This window comes from Lolium perenne, chromosome 5 (genome assembly GCF_019359855.2).
Source record: "Lolium perenne isolate Kyuss_39 chromosome 5, Kyuss_2.0, whole genome shotgun sequence".
Lineage (NCBI taxonomy): Eukaryota > Viridiplantae > Streptophyta > Magnoliopsida > Poales > Poaceae > Lolium > Lolium perenne.
This window is the reverse complement of record NC_067248.2, coordinates 232,972,520-232,997,900: the sequence shown is the minus strand read 5'-3', so window position 1 is coordinate 232,997,900 and position 25,381 is coordinate 232,972,520. Positions and strand designations below refer to the sequence as shown.

General features: G+C 43.9%; 1 protein-coding gene across 6 annotated transcripts; it reads right to left on the bottom strand.

The window, feature by feature from the left end:
* Nucleotides 1–14,223: 14,223 nt before the first annotated feature.
* LOC127302262 (uncharacterized) lies at nt 14,224–24,808 on the bottom strand. Of its 6 annotated transcripts, none has more exons than XM_071820352.1 (6): nt 23,929–24,808; nt 23,807–23,840; nt 23,502–23,578; nt 22,541–22,616; nt 22,275–22,387; nt 14,224–14,440 (listed from the first exon to the last, which is right to left on the bottom strand). In XM_071820352.1, exons 1-5 carry the CDS (start codon nt 23,995–23,997, stop codon nt 22,281–22,283), a joined length of 363 nt encoding a protein of 120 aa, XP_071676453.1. In that variant the 5' UTR covers nt 23,998–24,808; the 3' UTR covers nt 14,224–14,440; nt 22,275–22,280. The 6 variants fall into 6 exon arrangements, 3 of the variants coding, with proteins under 3 accessions (XP_071676453.1, XP_071676454.1, XP_071676452.1); XM_071820353.1 differs by lacking the exon at nt 14,224–14,440 and adding an exon at nt 20,483–20,553 and having other exon boundaries at nt 23,807–23,883; nt 23,965–24,803; XM_071820351.1 differs by lacking the exon at nt 14,224–14,440 and adding an exon at nt 20,483–20,553 and having other exon boundaries at nt 23,929–24,801.
* Nucleotides 24,809–25,381: the final 573 nt, after the last annotated feature.

Below are 25,381 nucleotides of genomic sequence, written 5' to 3'. Positions count from 1 at the left end.
AAATTCAGATAATGTACGTGACTAAATTTAGAACTATCTTCATGCAAAAACCATTCTTGTCAACCATCTTCCACCTGTAGCAGAATCCTAGTAGAGACATCTTTCCTATCAGCGGGTGTGAACAGCATGCCAAAATAAGATGCAATTAATCTTACCGGCCTATTACACTTTAGCTGGAACATAAACCTCTGCAGCCCAATGGTCACAGCATAGCATATGGATATATATATCATATTCTCGATAGCGGAGAAAGAGAAGTTGTGGAATTCACAGGACGATGATATCCATCACGCCTCGCCGTTCACCCGAATTGATCTGTTCAGATCTTGCATTAGGCTGCCGGCAAGGCAGGACAAATATGTCAATGAACACCCCACATCACAGCAAGAGAGGGTAAACCGGATGGTATAGCTCCAAACCCTTGCGAATGCCTCCGGTGCGGAGACGGCGAAAGCTCTATCATGGTGGGAGAGAAGAGAGGAGGGAGGGTGTGTCATGGCAAGCAGTGATGTGTTGCGAGGAGAATAACGGAACATGGCTAGAAAATGGTGGAGAGAATGGAAATATATATACACATGATATGAGGGGGACATACTCGGTTTCTGTTTGCAATAGAAGATGAAGAGGAAAGGAAATAAATAATTTACGTGGGAAGCCATAGTGGGAATTGAAGATGACATTGAAGGAGCTTAGTGGAAGGAGGCCTGGTGGAAGCTTAAAAGGTTGGAATACAAAAACGATGGCTGCTTCTTGATGAGGAACTCTGTAACTCAACTGTCCTTGCATCAATGAAAGGTGGAGGCCTTGGTGAGATCAAATAGACGTACAACTAAATGAGGCTATTAGTTTTTAAATTGTGGTCAATTGACACATGATGATATGGCAAGCTAGTGGACTCATGATGATGTGGCATAGCTGCATGTCAAGAGAAATATGTTAGTGAGGATGAACTTCGTGGAGGAGATGTCCCAGCAGAGGATCATGAGACAATTTGGACAGCGTCAGTTGATCGAGCCACCACCTCCCACCGTTCCACCGTTCCTCTACCACCACGCATTCACGCGTGAGTACAATTTAATTTTGTCCTAAGTTATTACATCAATTGGACAATCATTGACGGCATGTAATTCCAGGTTAAACAGAAAAGGAGCGAACAAGACTGCTGTTGGATGGGTACAGGTCCTGGCTCCATACATCACGAGTTGGGCCAATGCGCCGGAAGTATCATGGTTCACTAGGGAGTTGTTTGATCTCCAGGAATTTCAGCAGTACTTGCGGGCGTACATGCCTAGGACACGACTTCGGCTGAGCCAAGCGTGTGACCTAGTTGAGAGGGCTCCCTCGACACAGTGGGACACCTACCCTCGTCACTCCACTTAAGGCACTCGGCATCACGCTGTAAGTCAAATATATTTTTTGTACATTTTGCGAACACATTACTAATTTGTGCTCACAATTGTAGGCCGAGTTGAGGGTGGAGCTCCAAGATGACGCCGCCCAGTATACACGCTCGCTCTCCTCCGGCCCACTTCTTGGACGGTATGAGCACCACGCCTCCTTCGCACGGCGTTTTGAGGACAAACTACGTCGAATATACTCGGCTCTCACATGCACCCGACCTTCGGATGTTGTCGAGTACCGAGCAGCACCAATAAATTAAACGGTACACCAAGCAATAATTAAGATACAACTTACTACTGCAACATAACTCTCTTCTAACAAATTAAACGGTACATCAATGCTACAACATACTGCAAGATCCATGACTACTGCTAACTAGAACACTAAGAACGCAGCACACTCTTTCCCTTGCCCTTCAACAATGCAGCTTTCATGGCCTTGGTGCTAGGCTCGAAGTCGTCGTCCGAGTCGACGACCGGCGGTGCAGCGCTCTTGCCCTTCGAGGACTTGACACTCTTGCCCTTCGACGATGCAGCTTTCTTTGCCTTGGTGCTAGGCTCGAAGATATTATCGTCGTCTTCACTCTTAGCCGCCCATCGTTCTGGATATTTCAAATCCCTTCCCCTATCTTCTTCATTCTTCCATGTTAGTGACTTCCACTTCTTATTCAACCTGATAAGCTCACACCTTATTTCCCGTGGGCTACGAGCAGACATCTTCTTGATTGGATATCCATAAGACCAAGTCTCAAATTTCCTACCCACCTTACGAAGCAAGGCGTCGCTACTGATGAACTCCTCGAAGGTCTCTACCTTACTCTCCCTCATCACATAGCGGGCACTGTCTAGAAGATGTTTGGCCATGAATTCGTTGAAAAGATGAGGGGATTCTTATATGGGGGATCCATCTTATTGAGAGAATACACTGAAAGACAAGGAAACCGTGGGGGCGGGGTTTATAGGCTAGAAGGGATGACTTTCGGCGGGAAGATGTGAGCGGGAAAAATTGGGCGGGAAAAAGTGGCGGGAGATTTGGGCGGGAATAAATGGCGGGAAAATTGGGTGGGCAAAAATTGGGCGGCGAATTTAGGCGGGAAACAATTGAGCCAAAATTTCGGACACAACATTTTTGCGGCAAATTCATTTCACATTAATACTATAACTGAAATTAAGATACATTGCAGCTGAAATTAAAATACGAAATTTAAGATACAGCGACAAACTAAAACTGAAATTAAGATACATAGCCAGTACGACACATCACTCTACTTTCCCTGCGTCCACCGTGGCCATTTTCCAGACTTGTCGCCGCGTTCTTCTGCCGCTTGCGCCTCAGCAGCTCTTTCCCTTAGTCTCTTCCTCTCCGCTTCACGAGCCTCCCTGCGCACCTCTTCCTCTCCAAATCTACGTACAGCCTCATCATCCATCCTCTTCTGATTCACCTCGCGATTACGAGCTTGTTCCGCCCTTAGTTTATGTATCTGCCTCTCTGATACGTCTGACAAGGGACTAACTTATCAATGCCTATGGGTTGTAGACTAGGGTTTTAGTCGGAAGTAGAGGGCAAGTAGATCTCGAAGGTTTCAGCCGAAAAGTACTCGACGATATGAAAACTAGGGTTTGTAAGACAATGATTCGATGCTTTATTTGTCCCTCGACTCCCCCTTATATAGGAGGCGGAGCCGAGGGATTCGTAATAAACAAGTTACAGAGTCCGGGAGGGTTTCCAACTCATCCTGCAAGATTACAAGTATTGCTTCCTAATACAACTCTAACTTTCCTTAATAATAATTTGGGCTTCCGATTCTCCTTATCCTTCGGGTCATGGGCCTTCAGTAAATCCCGGGTACCATCTTCGGTAGGCCCATTGGGGATGCCTATGTCAGTAGCCCCCGAGATTTTGCTTGAATCGCAGAGTCAGGGAAAATCTCCAACTTTATATTCATTCAATAGCTCTGAACTTTATCATATATCTTTGGATATGAAATTATATATTGTACAGGGATAATGGTAGTTGGGGCTAGTTCATCTGACGGATCAGGTACTAGTTAACTGCTCTAGTGGCAATCCGCAAAAACCTACTTCAAGATCACGTCCCTGGACATGATCTCGGGATACTGGTGTAAACTTCGACAGGTGTCGCTTAAGGTCTTACCATTCTGTCGAGTCCCAGTCATATTTTATCGGGTACCTAACGCGTCTGTTAGGATTTTTCTTCGCATCTGTTGATACGGAAAAAAGTAGCAAACCGACGTCAGAGACGGCGCCACGCCGCTCAGAACGGATCTGGGGTCTTACCTTCGCAAAGTTTTGCGGCATTCAGATATTATTCGCTACTTTGGCGCTCTGAGAATATATTGTCGAGTGCTTTTTCGGCTGCTGGAATAGCACATTTTATTGAGTCAACGGATGACTTATATTGCCTTCCCGATGGGAGTATATGTAGAGTTATTTACATAACTCGAAATATGCTCACTTTTTCTTCTTATCCTCTTTTTTTTATAATTTCATCGGGCACGCGAACAGCGTTCCCGATGGGAGTAGCCCCCGAGGCTACAACCAAGGACTTGTGCTTGGGTGTAGGCTCAACGCCTTACGTTGCTATATTTTCCTTTCTTCTCGAAGTTTTCATATCTGTCGGGTGCGCGAACAGCGCTCCCGATGGGAGTAGCCTCCGAGGCTATGAGCAAATGCTTATGTTTGATCATAGGCTCTCGCCATTTCTATTTTGTCTTTCTCGAGCTTTTTTATTGTTCCAAAGTAGGCCCCGAGCATTTGATCAAAAACTTGTATTTGACCAAAGGCTCTCGAAATAATCAACAATCTTTTGTTGTCGCTATTATTATGAAGCTGTCTAGCCGAATTTTTCTCTGACCAAGGTAACATCATTGCTGACGATAGCCACAACCGCTGTATCGGGAAAACGCGAGAACTGCTCTCTCTGCCTTGCGGGCCCAAATTGCTCATCAAGTTGACACGTCGTGCAAATGGGGGACACATGTCCTCCACTTTTTCTGGCGCACGTACTGTAGCTCCTGCGCTTTCTCGTCTGAATGAAATTACTTTTTACCCCTTGTCCACGTGTACACCATCTATCCCGCAATCTCTTCATCCAACGGTGTGTCGATTCACCGCAACTCTATTTAAGGTCATCGTCTTCCTCCGTCAATATTTTAGCTCGCGCCGCACCTCTGTTCTTCCTCTGCAAAAATCCTCCATTGCTCCCATTGCCTCTTGCGCTCAATCTCGCTCGCACCTTTCTCTTCCACGCTCATTGATGCCACCTCGCGCGCGTCTGACCAGGCACAACACTCCGGAATCCAAGATGGCCGCCGAAGATCTGGAGTGGGAGAGATCTAAGATCTCCAACCAGGATATGAACCTGCTGAAGAAGCTTGGGTTCACCAAGAAGGAGAACGCGCTGCGCTTCCCCAAGGAGGAGAGCTATCCATCCCCTCCAATGGAGTACCGGGTCAGTTTCGTTGACCATCTCATCCGTGGTCTTTCTCCCCCTATCCACGAGTTTCTTCGAGGTCTTCTTTTTGTCTATGGGCTTCAGCTGCATCAGCTGACGCCCAATTCCATCCTCCACGTGTCGATTTTTATCACACTGTGTGAGTGCTTCCTCGAAATCAAACCTAATTGGGCTCTGTGGAAGCGTATCTTCTGCCTCCGCCGTAATGGCTCCCACAACGTCGCCTACAACATTGGCGGCGTTGTCATCTGTGTTCGTTCTGACGTCGAATACTTCGACGTCAAATTCCCCGACTCTGTCCAAGGTTGGCGGAAGAAATGGTTGTATGTGCACGAAGAGAGCTCCGATTCAGTGGAGAACAACATCGCCCCTTTCGACGGAGGAGCCAAAATCCTTCGCCGCCGTTCCTGGGATGCTGAAGCCACGGAAGATGAGAAATTGACGACAGAGGCGTTGATGACTCGCATCCACCAGCTGCAGAACACCAGTGGCAAGGAGCTGTCGGGTATTCAAATCACAGCCTATTTCCTTAGGATTAGAGTGCAGCCACTCCAGGCTCGCAAAAATCCCCTTTGAATGTACGCTGGTGAAGAAGACGTCGATAGGCTCTCCAAAGACCTACATGTGAAGGATTTGGAAAAACTGATCCGAAAGATCCCGTCGCTCAGCAAGAAGGATCCTATTCCATCCTCTTGCCGTATTACGCCATATAGTGGCGCCAATCCCCTTCCCGAGGTAATTTTCCTCTTGACTACTATATTGTCTTGTCGAGTTTTTGGTATCTGTCGACTACTATTTTGCTAGCGTCTTTTTGCATAACTTTTTGTCAACTCTTTGTTTTTCGCAGAACCACCATGTTCTGGCTTCTCTTCCTCCTCTTCCTGAAGGTGGAGAAGTCGAAGAACGTACCGTTGTCGATGATGACAACCAAGGTACTTCTCGCCCTGAGAGTGAAGTTGCGGGTTCTCAAAAATCCGCGGCTTCCTCTGAAAAAGAAGCCGAGTCTGAGGCCACTGCCTCGACACACTCCCTTCCTTCCGCTGTTTCTCCAAGGAACAAGAGGAAAAGGGATGAAGGTGCCGATTCTGGCACCTCCAAGGCCAGCGCACCTCCTGCCGAAGAAGTTGGTCCTTCTGAAAAGAAGACAACTTTCAATCCTTACGAGGATGCCCTTGTCAGCTCATAAGTTCTCTATTGCTCGTTGTTGTTTGCTCTCGATGTTCTTGTCTTTGTTGATTCTTATATTGTCGCCTTGTGCTGTAGCGGTGACGAGGATGAAAATCAACCTATTGACGCGACTGCTCGAACGAGTACGTCGCGTACTTTAGTTATCTCTGAAGCTCAGCCTGATGGAGATGAAACCTCGCCTCCTCAGCAAAATATCGAGCATCCTACTCCTCCTGCAAGCCCCCGTGCTTCTTCGCCAAAGAGGACAAGGATCGAGCCAGCCAAGGAGCCTACCTTACTACTTGGTAGCTCTACGACTCCTTCCTTGGATGATGTAAGTTGTGCACTTCTTCTCTTCCGTGCCAAATATTTCAATGCTGTTAACTCTTTTTTGTTTTTCGCGTCTCTTTTATTTTTTGTTGTCGAACTTTTTACCTTATTAATGCTTCCTTTCTCTATCTTTCTTTGGCAGCCCTTGATGAAGGAACTCATCCATCTCGGTACCCAATTCATTGGATACCGTGATCATGCTAAAAAAGCCGAAGGTACTACTTTGTTACTTCTTCTGGTGTATGCCCTTTCCATCATTTTCGTATCACGGCTTTGATTGTTGTCGACTATTCTGTCAGAAAATCTCGTAGAGTCCAACAAGCGTGTTGATTCTCTTGCTCGTAAACTGGAGCAAAGTGAAAAAGCTTGTAAGAAGGCTGAAGCAGATGCCAATAATGCTAAGGCAGAGGCCGCCACTGTCGAAGATCTTCGAAAAAGACTTCATGAGGCAGAAACTGCTTTGAGCGATAAGATCACCGAGCAAGCTGCTCGTGAAAAATAAATCCTCAGTCGTTTGCAATCGCAGAGTCGACGTTTTGTTAGTAAGTACTCAAATCCTTGTGCATTTCTTCGGGTTGCTTTACTTTCTCTAGCGTACTTTTTGATGAGCTTCCTTTTGCTTGTTTGCAGGGAGAACGCATCAAGAGTATGAACTGGAAAATCCTGAAGGCGATGAGCTTATCGACGCGCTTTCTCTCCTTGAAATCCATGGGGATGAAGCACGTGATGGCCTTGCTAACGCCGAAGCAGGTCTGTCTAAGCTTTTCCCCTATTTCTTCACGAAGAAAGAAGAGCCCAACACTTTTACTGCTCTCGCCAAATGCTTCAACGTGACGGAAGATCTTGGGCTCAAACTTCACCAAGAAGGCCTAAAGATTGGCGTTGAAGGCACAATCGCTCTGGTTGCTGACAGCCAGCAAAACGTCGACTGGACTAAAGTTGGCGACATAAAGGAGATGGAGACGAAGAAATGGCAATCTTTAATTAAAGCTGCCAAGCCACCCTCAAAGCCGATCCTTGCCTTCCTCGGTTGCAAACCCACTCCTGCTCCAAGCTCATCCAAGCCGGAGGTCAAGTAGACCACCTTGTCTTTCTTACTTTTTTCTTTTTCTTTCTTCCTTTTGATGCTGTCGCCAAAGTAGCTTTTGGCGACACTTACCCTACTAGCTCGTTAGGGCGTCCTCCATTGTAATGTCTTGTAAATATTCTGAAAATCAATGGAATTCTATTTTTGCTTGATGATTGATGTCGAACCTTTTTGTTTTCAGTTGATATTTGATAACTACACTTCAACTCCTCGTCCTTTCGACGTTTTTCCTGCTTCCTCTCGCTCGAAGAAAACGCCTATTGATAGTAAATTTGGTGAAGATTCCTCGAGTAAGGGTTCAGCGCAGGATTTGGAGGAACTTCGTCAACAGCTTCAGTGTGCGAAGAAGCAAACACTTGTAATGATGGAGCAGTCTCGCAAGTCATCTGAAAAAGAGAAAGTTGCGCTGCAGCAGGCTCAGGAAGCCATAGCTGCCAAGGAGGCCGCCATTTTTGAAGCTGCGAAGGCTACCACCCGAGAGAATTTTATGCTCGAGTTGATGAATGAAGCCAGTGTGGACATGTCAGGTATACTTTTGCAAACAAAAACTTCATCTGTTTTTTCGCTATTTCCTCCTTTTGAAATTCGTGTGCTGTCGCCAAATAGGTTCCTTTCTAGACACTGCTACTGAAGACCAAAGGGTAGACACGAGGACTAATCTCCTGGTTAATCTTTCACTTGACCATGGTTCTCTGTTCTGGGCCACTCCAGAACGCACCCGACAGATTGTTAGATTTCAAGACCGCGCTTGTCAGGTTCGTGAGTTCCTTGATTTCTGTACAAGAACCTTGTCTTTGGTTTACAGCGCCTTGTTCCCGCGCAACAAGATGCCAGAAACGTTTCCTGCTCTGATGGATAAATTCCGGGATGCCCCTCGAATCCATGGATTTGTACGAGCTCAAATGTCTGTTGGCGCGAGATTTGCTATGATCATGATACAAATCTGCTATCCGAAGTTAGACATGAGTCGAATTGTCGCCAAGTGCCTAGCCAAGATGGCGAAGAGGAAAAGGAATATTGACAAAATTGATGATGTGGTAAAGCCTGTTGCCGAAGATATGATGGATGAATTGCTTCGGATGGATGCTGAATTCTTCGTGAAGGACAGCTATGCTGAACATAGCACTCGCACTTCCAATAGTGAACGAATGACTATAGATAACATATTAGGCGGCCGTTAGGAATTTTTCCTTTGTCTTGCCAATTTTCCTCAATGATTGTACCTTGTATATTTTAAAGCCATGAAAGATGTATTCCTTTCTTTTTCTTTGTCGAGCCCCCGAGTGTTTTAGGTGGCGATTTTCTTTATTGTGTAAACGAGGTTGAACCAAGGCAAAATAAACTATATTGAGTGTACTATATTTTGCGGGTACGAGCCCCCGAGCCTTTTTTGCTGATCGCTATTTTGTATGTTCATTTATTTTGCGAGGTGTTTTACACCAAGGCGAAATATTTTTGATAATATATATTGTAACTCTTGGGCATAAGCCCCCGAGCTTGTCGAAGAAAAAGATATATATCTCCACTATCTTTATTATAATGCAGCACCGCGAGCCCGCCTCATTAAAAACCTTTCCCAGCCCCACTCGGTGCCCTGGAAAAGGAAAAGAGTGCGTCTGAAAACTCGCGGGCGTTTCAGTACATTGTATTTTTACAAGGAGGACTATATTTCGACACTAAGCGTAGAAACGCCTTAGCTGCGCCACGTTCCAGGGGTTTTTCTCGGGAACCCCCGTCTTCTTGTCTTTGATCCTGTATGCTCCTCCTTCGATGACTTCCGTGACAATGTAAGGGTCAAGCCATGGTGACTCGAGTTTTTCAGTACTCTGTTAATTGAGTCGTAGAGCTAGGTCTCCAACCTGAAAGGATCTTGGTCGCAAACGTCGACTGTGGTAATTTTTCAGATCTTGCTGGTACTTGGTGACCCATGATAGTACTTCATCTCGAGCTTCGTCCAGTGCATCGACATCGTCCTCTAATGCTCTTCTGAAAGTTTCTACATCGTACTCCGTGACTCTTGGAGAACCAAGCTCTATTTCTATCGGCAGTACTGCCTCTGCTCCATGGACCAGAAAAAACGGAGTCTCCTGCGTCGCTGTATTTGGCGTTGTTCGAATACTCCATAATACACTTGGCAACTCTTCTGGCCACGTATGCCGAGCTTTTTCCAGTGGTCCCAGCAATCGCTTCTTGATACCGTTGCAGATGATACCGTTGGCTTTCTCGACCTGGCCATTGGTTTGCGGGTGCCCAACTGACGCGAAGTGCAATTTAATGCCTACTTCTGCGCAGTATGCCTTGACTTCCTTGGATGTGAAGTTACTGCCATTGTCCGTGACGATACTATGAGGTACTCCAAACCGAAAAACAATGCTTTTCACGAACTTTATTGCAGACGCTGCGTCTAGTGAATTTATCGGCTTTGCTTCTATCCACTTGGTAAATTTGTCGACAGCGACGAGCATATACTCGTATCCTCCTGGCGAGGCTTTATGTAACTTTCCCACCATATCGAGGCCCCATTGAGCAAAGGGCCAAGACAATGGTATTGGCATCAACTCTGCTGCCGGAGAATGAGGTTTTGCGGCAAATCTCTGGCACGCGTCACAAGTTCGTACTATCTCCTTCGCGTCCTCGATTGCTGTCAACCAGTAGAATCCAGCTTGCAAAACCTTAGCGGCAATAGCTCGACTGCTCGCGTGATGTCCACATATTCCCTTGTGTACGTCCTTCAGGATTATCCTTCCTTCTTCGGGTGTGACGCACCTCTGTAACACACCCGAAATACTGCGTTTTGTACAGCTCCCATTTGACCACTGTAAAGGCTTTGGATCGTCGAATAACTCGCCTTGCTTCAACTAGGGCGTCGGGTATTTCTTTCCTTAAGATGTACGATATGTACGCTTGCATCCACGAGACTTGCACCATCATTACTAACTCCTGTTCCTCTTCTTCTTCTGGTATTTCTTTGGGAGCCACCGAGGTTTTCTCCTCCTTCTGCTTCTTCTGGGCCTTCTTTGGTTTTGTAGACCTCTCGGTTATCTCTTCCCAAAACACACCTGGTGGAATTGCGAGGCACTGCGAGCCGATATTTGCAAGAACATCAGCCTCATCATTGCTCAGCCTGCTGATGTGGTTTACCTCGCATCCATCAAATAACTTATCCAGCTCATTGTACACTTCTTTGTATGCCACCATGCTATCGTTGACTGCATCACATTGGTTCATGACTTGCTGAGCCACCAATTGTGAGTCGCCAAAGATTTTCAGTCGAGTTGCACCACAAGCCTTCGCCATCTTCATCCCGTGTATAAGAGCTTCGTATTCTGCCTCATTGTTAGACGCATTTGGGAACGTCATCCGCAAGACATACTTTAATTTGTCGCCTTCAGGTGATATAAGTATCACCACTGCTCCAGCTCCCTCTAACCTCTTGGACCCGTCAAAATTCATAGTCCAAGTTCTCGATAAATCCGGGGGTCCTGTGTTTTGCAGCTCCATCTACTCTGCGATGAAATCTGGCAGAATTTGCGACTTTATTGCTTTTCTTTTTTCATATGTGATGTACCGAGGAGAAAGTTCTATTCCCCAAAGGGAGACACGACCTGTAGCTTCTGGATTATTTAGTATATTGGATAGAGGTGCCTCATTGACCACTATTATCGGGTGTGCCGAAAAATAGTGCCACAATTTTCTTGCAGTTGTGAACACTCCATATGCTAGCTTCTGGTACTGCGGATACCGCTATTTTAAAGGCGATAAAACTTCACTGATGAAATATACCGGCCTCTGCACTCCATGAAGTTTTCCTTCCTCTTCTCTTTCGACAACGAGTGCCGTGCTGACCACCTGGGGTGTAGCCGCAATGTATAACAGGAGGGGTTCCTTCTCTTTAGGCGCCACCAAGATTGGTGGTGTCGAAATTGTGTGCTTGAGATCCTCGAAGGCTTGATACGTCTCAAACGTATCTATAATTTCTTATGTTCCATGCTACTTTATTGATGATACTCACATGTTTTATACACATTATATGTCATTATTATGCATTTTCCGGCACTAACCTATTGACGAGATGCCGAAGAGCTAGTTGTTGTTTTCTGCTGTTTTTGGTTTCAGAAATCCTAGTAAGGAAATATTCTCGGAATTGGACGAAATCAACACCCAGGGTCCTATTTTTCCACGAAGCTTCCAGAAGTCCGAAGGAGAGACGAAGTGGGGCCACGAGGTGGCCAGACACCAGGGCGGCGCGGCCTGGACCCTGGCCGCGCGGCCCTGTTGTGTGGGCCCCTCGTGACGCCCCTTGACCTGCCCTTCCGCCTACTTAAAGCCTTCGTCGCGAAACCCCCAGTACCGAGAGCCACGATACGGAAAACCTTCCAGAGACGCCGCCGGCGCCAATCCCATCTCGGGGGATTCAGGAGATCGCCTCCGGCACCCTGCCGGAGAGGGGAATCATCTCCCGGAGGTCTCTTCATCGCCATGATCGCCTCCGGATCGATGTGTGAGTAGTTCACCCCTGGACTATGGGTCCATAGCATTAGCTAGATGGTTGTCTTCTCCTCATTGTGCTATCATGTTAGATCTTGTGAGCTGCCTATGGGGACCCCGGACTAGCTGTCCGAAATACCCTGTTATGTATACAGTTCACGATCCCATGATCAGTGCGCCGTGAACACATAACCGAACTGATATCAAATTACACCATCCATTACAAAGCGGAATAAGAAAATTACAACATGGTCACATGACCAATACTTACATAATAGCCTCGAAGGGCCTAACTAAACATCAGAGTAGCATCATCACTTCAAGAACGCAGCACCCAAGTCATCTCGCCATAACCCTACAGTGCAATCGATCGGGAGACGTTCCTAGCCCGCATAGACGTCGTCAACTCCTTCTTCATCTGTCGAACTCCTTCAAGTCTGGCCAAGTAAATAGCCAGGGACAAAGCCGTGAGTACATTTGGAATTGTACTCGCAAACCATCAAGAAGGTGATAAAAATTCTAACTAGAGAAGGCAAGAGAGGAAAAATAGTTTCTCTCGTGGATGTAGCATGTGGAAGAGAAATAGTTTCTCTTGTGGATATAGCATCCCGGCATCTCGAGTGATGGGGACACTAAGGGAGTCCTATTACATCTCTATACCTTTGTTAAAGAAGAGGTAGCATACCGCCATCTCAATTGATGGGGATACTAGGAAAGTCCTATGACATCTCTATATCTTTGTTGAAGAAGATACTTCAAAAGATAAACTACGACATCTCTATATCTTTATTGAAGAAGAGTCCCTCTACATGAAACACTAGGAAGGGTCACCCAATTTTGTTTCATTTTCCTCGACCATCTCCATATGGTCGGCACCAGCCTTTCCGTACCCTTCCGGTACATCCAACACACACATTTCCTTTGGAAATCATTTTCTAAACCAAAACTCGACACAGCTCGGTAACGGCCATCCCAACCGTCCATGACCGCGGACGCGGCTATTCGAATAGTTTTAACTCTGCAGAGTGTGCGCACTTTCCCCACAAGATCTGATAAATCCGCCGGGATCATCCCCGGTTCGTCATATGAAAGTATGCGAGTCTCGGATAATCGCCGAAGCCTTTCGCCTATTCAACTTAGCAAGAGGTCCTACCCTATGGAGTATGTACCTCCCCGGCACCGTGGCAGCTCACCTCCCTTTGAGCGTGGCTCCACCGCCAAGCCAGGAGACCCATAGTGTCTTCCGGACGGGTCAGCCCGAAGGCCTCCCGTTATACGATTGTCTCCAACTACGACAACCCGGACTCGGGGGTAACCGTACCCTTGTATAGTTGTGCGGTGCCTCATGCTAAGAAGAACAAACGTCAAGCTAAGCCCCGTGCCCACGTTGGAGTAGTGTGGTTGCGCGGGTTAATTGTTCCGGGCGAATACAGAGAACCATGTGTCGTTTTTCTCAAAAACCCAAGTCACACACACATTTCCTCTTTCCAACCATCTTTGTCAAGATCCTTTCCTTTCATAAACCATACGCTTGGGTAAGATTGCCTCACCCAAGGTTTTCATAAACATTTACAACAAGGAAAACCTTGAGGGGTTCCCAACCTATAGTTTCATGAGTTGAACTAGTATTGCACTACGGCCGAGATGAGAGTCATCCCGCCATAGATGAGGTATAAAGGGGTAGTGGAGTGGATCATACTTGCTTAAGGTAAGCATGTATTATGACAACACAAGGAGGAATATACTCTCAGATTTGTGGTGCTAATTACACAACTTAGATAGTGGAGTGTCACTATCCAACATATTCTCCAAGATGGTACACGGCATACTCCTCTCAAGTTGAGAATACACCAAGATCATGACATTGATACCTCTATACTACAAAGGGGTGGGTGTGGTGTAAGTTAATATCTTGAGATGGAACATGCTCAAGTTGAGCATACAAGATCACCAAGTGGAATAGCACGGCCATGTTACCATGCATCCCATAACACAAGGACAATAGTGGAGCATCACCACTAGGAGTACCCCACTTGCAATCACACATAGATGACATAAATAGAGATAATAACACACATAGAATGAAGGCGCTTTGAACATCAACAAATGACATCCAACTAGACACCGGATCGTAGATCAAAAGATGGCTTGCCTTGGCTTATTTGTCCCCGTACTTCTTCAACTCCATCAATATAAGAATCCCAACAATATAAATAAAATCCTTGTCCAATTCCACTTCTTCTTCTTCTCCGAATTGCTCGCGTCTATCGCCGGAAAATATAAAAGGAACACAATCAATCACATTGCACCAACAAAACAAACATACAACAACCATAATTTAACCATTCAATAAAGAGCTACCATACAAAGGACTTATAGATACCACAAACAACTTAAAGAAAACCCATGTTATTTACCTAGTAAAGGTATGAGAGTATCACAACTTAGCAATTGCCTCTCTCGGTTATCACCATAGTATAAACCAAACATCCCCTGGTAGATAACATCATAAAGAGGACAAAAGCATTAGTTTGACATCAAATACATTCACAAAACATTTTCAAACATTTTTGGAAAAAGTAGAAAACAGTTTTCCTAACTTAGTTTGCTCACATAACACCACACAAGAATAGGAAGCAAATGATATGCCCTACCATTTGAAAACTTAAGCAAAACAAAAGAGCTAATGTTAAATTGCAGAGATTTTGTTTTGCAAACATAAAACAAAGGTTGCCCATTTCTAATAAAAAAAGTTGGTCAAGGTTTTTAAATAAACCCAACAAGTTTTGGTCCAACAATGCATGTCACACATATACCTTACTAACAGTAACGAAAATGCATGAACAGAGACTAACACTATTTTTCCTAGATGACCAGTACTAATACAAGACTAACCCAATTGGAAACACCCAAAAATATCAAACCTACAATTTTAGGAATTTCTTTGAATCTGACTGTACAGAAAACAAGATCTGTAAGCCATAAATCGTAGAAACATCCTAAAAATATGAGGCCACTGGCATTTGAAAGGTAATTAAACAGAGATTCACACGCAATTGGATTTGGGTTCAAAATATTTCTGAAACTCTCACAAATGGATTTACAAGTTCACTGCATGTTTTCACCATTTGCTTTGACTATGGAGTTGCAGAACAGATAAAGGTTTGAAACTTGTTTGAGATGATTAAGAAAACATTCAGCAATCCTACAGAAGTGGAATCACTCAATTAGGTTCAAAAATGGATTTTTGATGAATTAAAAGCTAACAGCCATATCTGCAGAACACACAGAATAAGTTTAATTCACCACAAATCGTACACAACTCATAAAAATATGAGGTCAGCTGCATCGGAAAGGTATTGTAAAGGTGGTTCTTACCCAACTGGTTTCATTCAAAAATTCGTTTCCAATCTCCTGATTTAATTCGACAAAATCAGATCTGACTAGATCTTGATCTGTGAACCATTTCAATTCCATTAGGTCATTTGAAGCGAACCCAACGCCAAAATGAAGGTACTGGAGAGGGCTTTCACCCAAAATTGAGTTTGCTCAAAAAGGTTTTGTAAAACGGAAGAAATCTAACAAACAATGATTCTGCATGTTTGCAGAACTTTATTTATCATGCAAAATCCGTAACGAATTTGAGGATGAGACCAACGCCAAGTTGTAGATATTTTCAGTACCTATCTGCAGAACTTTGAACCACTTGATTTGGATCTGCACACGAGATTTGGCGGATTTTACAAGATCGTACCAGAATCTGAAACAGCAAGAAACAGAAATTACTGCAAGGTTTTGGACGAACTTTGCTCAAGAACTTCAGATCTGAGGATAGCTCAACCTTCTCCATGCTTGGACCAACATGCACCTGCATCAAGATCCAATCTTAGCAATGGAGGGAGAAGAAGAGGAGATTAAACCATCTAAGGTTAGGGAGAAGAAGGAGAGGGAGGCTCTCATGGTGAGGATGAGCTTGAGGGAGGGGGAGAGCTTCATCTTGGTGGCTTGCCATGGCTATGGCCGGCCATGGGAGCAAAGGGGAGCACCATTTTCGTGGGGAAGTGGAGGAGGAGAGTGTGAGGGAGTGGAGGAAATAGTAGGGAGTGAAAAGAAATGAGGCAAAGGAGAGGAGTGGAGAGGAGTGGAGAGTGGGAAATGAGAGCAAGTGAGGAGGGAGTGGGCTGCCAAGCCCCTTTATATAGAGGGAGAGGGGGTGGGTTGGCTGCCTCCTCATTGATTGAGTTGGTTGGGAGGTAGCCTCCTCATTGATTGAGTTGGTTGGGAGGCTGCCCATTTATGGATTGGGGTAGGTGGGAGGCATGGCTTGTATAAGAAGAAAAAGGGGAGATAGTGCTGGCCGAATTTTGAATGCAAACACAAATTGGCCGGCTCCATTCTTGCCAAACAAAAATGAACAATGAGAGAGAGATGCACATCATCCATGTGCATGATGTTGAGGAGGTAATGTTGATGGAGGTTGAGACATAGAGATAGAAATGGAGAGTGAGAGTGATATGCATTAAAAGGAAAATTTGTTATCACTTTGTTTGTGGCAAACAAATGATGGAAAGAGATAGATCCAAGGTTTAGAGGGGTAGTGATGGAAGTACAGATACAACACCAATGGTGAATATGGTGGCATAAAATCAATTCAAGAGGTCAAGGTGTTGATGGAAAAGAATGGGGGAGTGAGATAGGTATGAGGAAAAATAAGTTGTTCTAAAAAAAGAGGTCAATTTGGAGTGGTTGGAAATACTCCCTGAGTCTAGGGTTCAGTTGAAGGGAGTCCATTTGAAAGTATCAAATGATCATCCATTTGATCAAGAATTGGAGGATGAGGGGATACAATGTGGTAAATCAGTGATGTGCATAAGATGTGCAAGGATTGTCATTTGAAAAAAAGAATTTATTTGAAAGGGATTTGAAACACCTCAATTGGGAATGAACTCAAGTGGAATGGAATTTGAAAATGTTGAGAGAAACTAGTTGGAACATAGGAGGTCAAAATGTTCTACTTACTTTCTCAAGTGAAGTAGAGTTTTTCTCAAATGTAAAATAAGCAAGAGGAAGACAAGAAATGGTATAGGTACCATAAACAAGCCTTTTGTAAAATGGAAAACAAAATAGAAAATAATGTTTTAGAAATCAGTACTTGGTAGAAATGGGATGAAAAACAAAACCCATTTCAGTTCTTTGTTTTCTTTGAAGAAATATCCTGAAAAGATTTTATAAAACTAGAAGTAGTTTTGTGATCAAAACTAGAGAAGGAAAAACAATAGGGTTTTTGAGAAAGAAAACTAATTTAGGGAGGAGTGTTCTCAAGGGTAGATGGTGGCCTCAAAATGTACCCATCATTCCCAATCTTGGTTTTGTGAAGATTAAACTTGAATAAAAACAAGAGGTAAAAGTGAAGGAAGTGATCTTGAGGTAAAACATTGGATAGGGTACAAGATCAAGTTGAATATATGAGCTGCAAGGATTGACTGAGACATGCAAGACGTGGAGGTTGAAGAGGATGTTGCATAGATGAGATCCATGCATTGAGGTCAACAATAACAGTGGTGGTTGCTTAGATATCAACTGCCAAAGTCTGGAACTTATAAGCTTGCCAAAACAGATTGTTGACTTCGTCTTAATCAACCTATGATGAGTGGGTATAAGAGAAGGATGTGATGAGGGTAGATGATCCCAAATTTTGGATTCAAGGATGGTTTGAGCTGGACTAACACAAATAGGAATATCAAGATGGCACACACATGTTGCCATCAGGAGAAGAGTTTGATGTAGTAAAAAGGAAAACAATTTTACCTAAGTCACACATGTGTTTTATTAGGTGAGTTGTATGTCTGACCACTAGAGGTGTTGTTCTTTGAGGTACTCAACACGTAACTCAACAAGAAATCAAGACAATATATCTAGTGGCAGATCAAAGCAATTCATCACAACAAACAAATCAAGGCAACTCATCTAAATTGGTCTATAGAAAAAGTTTTTGTTCCCCCTAATTTTTGAAATATGGACAATTAATCAAGGTTGCAAAAGTTGGGGTGTTACAGATCTTCCACCCTTAAAATAATCTCGTCCCGAGATTACTGAGCGTAGAACTGGAGGGGTTGTAAAGTTTAACGAAAATTAGACTCCATTTTTATGTAGACATGCCTTTGTGTGGAGAGGGTCGCAACTTCAGCTTGTGAGAGACATGATGGATTTCGACGATGGCGAGCTTCATGAAGAGGCCGACGACTCCGTGCGGATGTTGGATCTATACCTTCTTAATGATCCTAGCGGGGTTCATGATTGTGGGAGAGTTAGTGCACCCAATGGTGCTTGAGCAGGGTTGAAAACTTTTTAGAGTTAGCTTAAATTTAGTGGAAGACGAAGTCTTCCATCCTTAAAATTGTTCATCGGGGAGGGGGCATTAAAAACTGTAAGCTTCGGCCACGGGTCTTGTCGGGCGCTTTTTGGAGAAGCCCTTGATCTTTGGAGTTGAACATCTTCAGCGGGCGTTGAGTAGTCCACGGCTTCAAGAGGGGTTAGTGCATCCCACATTTCCAACGATGTGTTAGAAAGGTTTAAAATGTTAGGGTTAGCTCCAACTTTTAGTGGAAGACTTCCACCCTTAAGATTTTTCATCGGGCTTTCGGAAAATCTTAGAGCTTCTGCCTTGCGGTCCCTGTCGGGGCTTCGAAGGAGTCATCGATCTTCCGTACTCAGTTGAAGAATCTTCAGGGCGACGTGCAGACCGCAACTTCAAGAGGCACTCACGGTGTTAACTAAACCATAGGGGACGCGCCGTGAGTTAATAAGTTGATGAAACGCCTGGTTGGTACCCATATGAAGCAGCAACAGGGGTCGTCGAAGACAATCTTCAGCTTGAGGGTCGGTGCTGACTTCAGTAGCAACTAAGAAGTTAGCGGGTAAACTACGCCTAAAGTCTTGAGTCTTGAGGTATCTTCAGGAGCCTTCACTTGATGAGGACCAGATGAACCATGTGATGTAGCTTGGCTTTGACGCTATTGTTCACTCAACTTGTTAGACGGTGTGTTAGAGGGTAGTTTTCAAGAAAATATCCTCGAGGTTAGCGCGATTATGCTCCAAGGTTAGTCCAAATTAGTATGTCTTCTCGCAGAGGTGCAGTCATTCTTGAAGGTAGGGCTTCTTCTTTCTTGGCGTAGTCGAGATGCTCCAGCTGATATTAAAGGAAGTTAGCGTAGATGGGGGTTTGGGTTAGTTTTCCTGATGTTTGAAAAACAACGCTAACGGGGGTAGAGTTAGAGCTTTTCGTTAACTTATCCAACTAACTAGCGATTAGCAAAGCATCGGCGAGGTAGGTGAGGGCGAAAACATCTTTGGGAGGCTTTCTAAGCTAGTTTATCACACTAAGGGTGTTTTTCAGACCGAAAAGCCAAGACAATTATACACACAACAAACAAACAAAAGACACTCAAGGCAGCACACAAGGGAACTACAAGCAATCATCAAACCAGGCATGGTAACCTAAGTACCCATGGAATGCCTAATGCGTGGGGGTAGCTCAATCAAAGCGATTGAGTTTGTCCTATCCATCCTATTGGTTTGGGGGCTGGTCACACATGTTGCCGTCTTCATTTTGCTCTTATGGACTCCAACATGGATTTTCGTGGCGCTTGGTTGCGAAGCTGTGCCCGGTGTTCGGTCTTCTATGTTGAGGCGGAGGAGAAAATCGCGTAGTCTTCTTGCTCAACATCCCGGGACGTGAGGTCTTCGAAGAGGTAGTTGTTGAGGTACTCCCGAAATCGTCAACTTCTTGTAGCTGGCCTAAAAATTACTAGTCAAGAACTGAGGACTTGATCCCAGATGACTGCAAAAAGTGCAGGTCCACGGAGGAAGAAGGTCAGCTCCTTGATAGACTTTGGTGACAACCAAAGACATGATGTTATCATCCCAACAAGCACACGGCTACGTCGGCATCCAATCTTCAATAGCTGCAGTTGGAGATATATGAGTCTTCCTGAGGGATTGAGCCATCTTCGAGTTCGAGTCTCCAGTCTGAGTTGGGGACATCGTCCAATATGTAGGTTTGAATTGGCTGAGACAATAGAGTAAGAATTTTCAAACCTTTTTATAAAGCGGAGAGGCAAGAATTTTAGAAACTTTGAATAAATAAGAGGAGTAGAAGCTATACTTCCGACTAAAGAAACAATTTGTTTTGTAAATAGTTTTGTCCAAGTACTTGTTTCCTAACTAACATCCATGCTAACTAAGGTCTCCTACAATGATGGCTCTGATACCAGCTCTATGGGGACCCCGGACTAGCTGTCCGAAATACCCTGTTATGTATACAGTTCACGATCCCATGATCAGTGCGCCGTGAACACATAACCGAACTGATATCAAATTACACCATCCATTACAAAGCGGAATAAGAAAATTACAACATGGTCACATGACCAATACTTACATAATAGCCTCGAAGGGCCTAACTAAACATCGTAGTAGCATCATCACTTCAAAGAATGCAGCACCCAAGTCATCTCGCCATAACCCTACAGCAACCGATCGGGGAGACGTTCCTAGCCCGCATAGACGTCGTCAACTCCTTCTTCATCTGTCGAACTCCTTCAAGTCTGGCCAAGTAAATAGCCAGGGACAAAGCCGTGAGTACATTTGGAATTGTACTCGCAAACCATCAAGAAGGTGATAAAAATTCTAACTAGAGAAGGCAAGAGAGGAAAAATAGTTTCTCTCGTGGATGTAGCATGTGGAAGAGAAATAGTTTCTCTTGGGGATATAGCATCCCGGCATCTCGAGTGATGGGGACACTAAGGGAGTCCTATTACATCTCTATACCTTTGTTAAAGAAGAGGTAGCATACCGCCATCTCAATTGATGGGGATACTAGGAAAGTCCTATGACATCTCTATATCTTTGTTGAAGAAGATACTTCAAAAGATAAACTACGACATCTCTATATCTTTATTGAAGAAGAGTCCCTCTACATGAAACACTAGGAAGGGTCACCCAATTTTGTTTCATTTTCCTCGACCATCTCCATATGGTCGGCACCAGCCTTTCCGTACCCTTCCCAGGTACATCCAACACACACATTTCCTTTGGAAATCATTTTCTAAACCAAAACTCGACACAGCTCTGCAACGGCCATCCCAACCGTCCATGACCGCGGACGCGGCTATTCGAATAGTTTTAACTCTGCAGAGTGTGCGCACTTTCCCCACAAGATCTGATAAATCCGCCGGGATCATCCCCGGTTCGTCATATGAAAGTATGCGAGTCTCGGATAATCAGTCGAAGCCTTTCGCCTATTCAACTTAGCAAGAGGTCCTACCCTATGGAGTATGTACCTCCCCGGCACCGTGGCAGCTCACCTCCCTTTGAGCGTGGCTCCACCGCCAAGCCAGGAGACCCATAGTGTCTTCCGGACGGGTCAGCCCCGAAGGCCTCCCGTTATACGATTGTCTCCAACTACGACAACCCGGACTCGGGGGTAACCGTACCCTTGTATAGTTGTGCGGTGCCTCATGCTAAGAAGAACAAACGTCAAGCTAAGCCCCGTGCCCACGTTGGAGTAGTGTGGTTGCACGGGTTAATTGTTCCGGGCGAATACAGAGAACCATGTGTCGTTTTTCTCAAAAACCCAAGTCACACACACATTTCCTCTTTCCAACCATCTTTGTCAAGATCCTTTCCTTTCATAAACCATACGCTTGGGTAAGATTGCCTCACCCAAGGTTTTCATAAACATTTACAACAAGGAAAACCTTGAGGGGTTCCCAACCTATAGTTTCATGAGTTGAACTAGTATTGCACTACGGCCGAGATGAGAGTCATCCCGCCATAGATGAGGTATAAAGGGGTAGTGGAGTGGATCATACTTGCTTAAGGTAAGCATGTATTATGACAACACAAGGAGGAATATACTCTCAGATTTGTGGTGCTAATTACACAACTTAGATAGTGGAGTGTCACTATCCAACATATTCTCCAAGATGGTACACGGCATACTCCTCTCAAGTTGAGAATACACCAAAATCATGACATTGATACCTCTATACTACAAAGGGGGTGGGTGTGGTGTAAGTTAATATCTTGAGATGGAACATGCTCAAGTTGAGCATACAAGATCACCAAGTGGAATAGCACGGCCATGTTACCATGCATCCCATAACACAAGGACAATAGTGGAGCATCACCACTAGGGAGTACCCCACTTGCAATCACACATAGATGACATAAATAGAGATAATAACACACATAGAATGAAGGCGCTTTGAACATCAACAAATGACATCCAACTAGACACCGGATCAGAGATCAAAAGATGGCTTGCCTTGGCTTATTTGTCCCTGTACTTCTTCAACTCCATCAATATAAGAATCCCAACAATATAAATAAAATCCTTGTCCAATTCCACTTCTTCTTCTTCTCCGGAATTGCTCGCGTCTATCGCCGGAAAATATAAAAGGAACACAATCAATCACATTGCACCAACAAAACAAACATACAACAACCATAATTTAACCATTCAATAAAGAGCTACCATACAAAGGACTTATAGATACCACAAACAACTTAAAGAAAACCCATGTTATTTACCTAGTAAAGGTATGAGAGTATCACAACTTAGCAATTGCCTCTCTCGGTTATCACCATAGTATAAACCAAACATCCCCTGGTAGATAACATCATAAAGAGGACAAAAGCATTAGTTTGACATCAAATACATTCACAAAACATTTTCAAACATTTTTGGAAAAAGTAGAAAACAGTTTTCCTAACTTAGTTTGCTCACATAACACCACACAAGAATAGGAAGCAAATGATATGCCCTACCATTTGAAAACTTAAGCAAAACAAAAGAGCTAATGTTAAATTGCAGAGATTTTGTTTTGCAAACATAAAACAAAGGTTGCCCATTTCTAATAAAAAAAGTTGGTCAAGGTTTTTAAATAAACCCAACAAGTTTTGGTCCAACAATGCATGTCACACATATACCTTACTAACAGTAACGAAAATGCATGAACAGAGACTAACACTATTTTTCCTAGATGACCAGTACTAATACAAGACTAACCCAATTGGAAACACCCAAAAATATCAAACCTACAATTTTAGGAATTTCTTTGAATCTGACTGTACAGAAAACAAGATCTGTAAGCCATAAATCGTAGAAACATCCTAAAAATATGAGGCCACTGGCATTTGAAAGGTAATTAAACAGAGATTCACACGCAATTGGATTTGGGTTCAAAATATTTCTGAAACTCTCACAAATGGATTTACAAGTTCACTGCATGTTTTCACCATTTGCTTTGACTATGGAGTTGCAGAACAGATAAAGGTTTGAAACTTGTTTGAGATGATTAAGAAAACATTCAGCAATCCTACAGAAGTGGAATCACTCAATTAGGTTCAAAAATGGATTTTTGATGAATTAAAAGCTAACAGTCATGTCTGCAGAACACACAGAATAAGTTTAATTCACCACAAATCATACACAACTCATAAAAATATGAGGTCAGCTGCATCGGAAAGGTATTGTAAAGGTGGTTCTTACCCAACTGGTTTCATTCAAAAATTCGTTTCCAATCTCCTGATTTAATTCGACAAAGTCAGATCTGACTAGATCTTGATCTGTGAACCATTTCAATTCCATTAGGTCATTTGAAGCGAACCCAACGCCAAAATGAAGGTACTGGAGAGGACTTTCACCCAAAATTGAGTTTGCTCAAAAAGGTTTTGTAAAACGGAAGAAATCTAACAAACAATGATTCTGCATGTTTGCAGAACTTTATTTATCATGCAAAATCCGTAACGAATTTGAGGATGAGACCAACGCCAAGTTGTAGATATTTTCAGTACCTATCTGCAGAACTTTGAACCACTTGATTTGGATCTGCACACGAGATTTGGCGGATTTTACAAGATCGTACCAGAATCTGAAACAGCAAGAAACAGAAATTACTGCAAGGTTTTGGACGAACTTTGCTCAAGAACTTCAGATCTGAGGATAGCTCAACCTTCTCCATGCTTGGACCAACATGCACCTGCATCAAGATCCAATCTTAGCAATGGAGGGAGAAGAAGAGGAGATTAAACCATCTAAGGTTAGGGAGAAGAAGGAGAGGGAGGCTCTCATGGTGAGGATGAGCTTGAGGGAGGGGGAGAGCTTCATCTTGGTGGCTTGCCATGGCTATGGCCGGCCATGGGAGCAAAGGGGAGCACCATTTTCGTGGGGAAGTGGAGGAGGAGAGTGTGAGGGAGTGGAGGAAATAGTAGGGAGTGAAAAGAAATGAGGCAAAGGAGAGGAGTGGAGAGGAGTGGAGAGTGGGAAATGAGAGCAAGTGAGGAGGGAGTGGGCTGCCAAGCCCCTTTATATAGAGGGAGAGGGGGTGGGTTGGCTGCCTCCTCATTGATTGAGTTGGTTGGGAGGTAGCCTCCTCATTGATTGAGTTGGTTGGGAGGCTGCCCATTTATGGATTGGGGTAGGTGGGAGGCATGGCTTGTATAAGAAGAAAAAGGGGAGATAGTGCTGGCCGAATTTTGAATGCAAACACAAATTGGCCGGCTCCATTCTTGCCAAACAAAAATGAACAATGAGAGAGAGATGCACATCATCCATGTGCATGATGTTGAGGAGGTAATGTTGATGGAGGTTGAGACATAGAGATAGAAATGGAGAGTGAGAGTGATATGCATTAAAAGGAAAATTTGTTATCACTTTGTTTGTGGCAAACAAATGATGGAAAGAGATAGATCCAAGGTTTAGAGGGGTAGTGATGGAAGTACAGATACAACACCAATGGTGAATATGGTGGCATAAAATCAATTCAAGAGGTCAAGGTGTTGATGGAAAAGAATGGGGGAGTGAGATAGGTATGAGGAAAAATAAGTTGTTCTAAAAAAAAGAGGTCAATTTGGAGTGGTTGGAAATACTCCCTGAGTCTAGGGTTCAGTTGAAGGGAGTCCATTTGAAAGTATCAAATGATCATCCATTTGATCAAGAATTGGAGGATGAGGGGATACAATGTGGTAAATCAGTGATGTGCATAAGATGTGCAAGGATTGTCATTTGAAAAAAAAGAATTTATTTGAAAGGGATTTGAAACACCTCAATTGGGAATGAACTCAAGTGGAATGGAATTTGAAAATGTTGAGAGAAACTAGTTGGAACATAGGAGGTCAAAATGTTCTACTTACTTTCTCAAGTGAAGTAGAGTTTTTCTCAAATGTAAAATAAGCAAGAGGAAGACAAGAAATGGTATAGGTACCATAAACAAGCCTTTTGTAAAATGGAAAACAAAATAGAAAATAATGTTTTAGAAATCAGTACTTGGTAGAAATGGGATGAAAAACAAAACCCATTTCAGTTCTTTGTTTTCTTTGAAGAAATATCCTGAAAAGATTTTATAAAACTAGAAGTAGTTTTGTGATCAA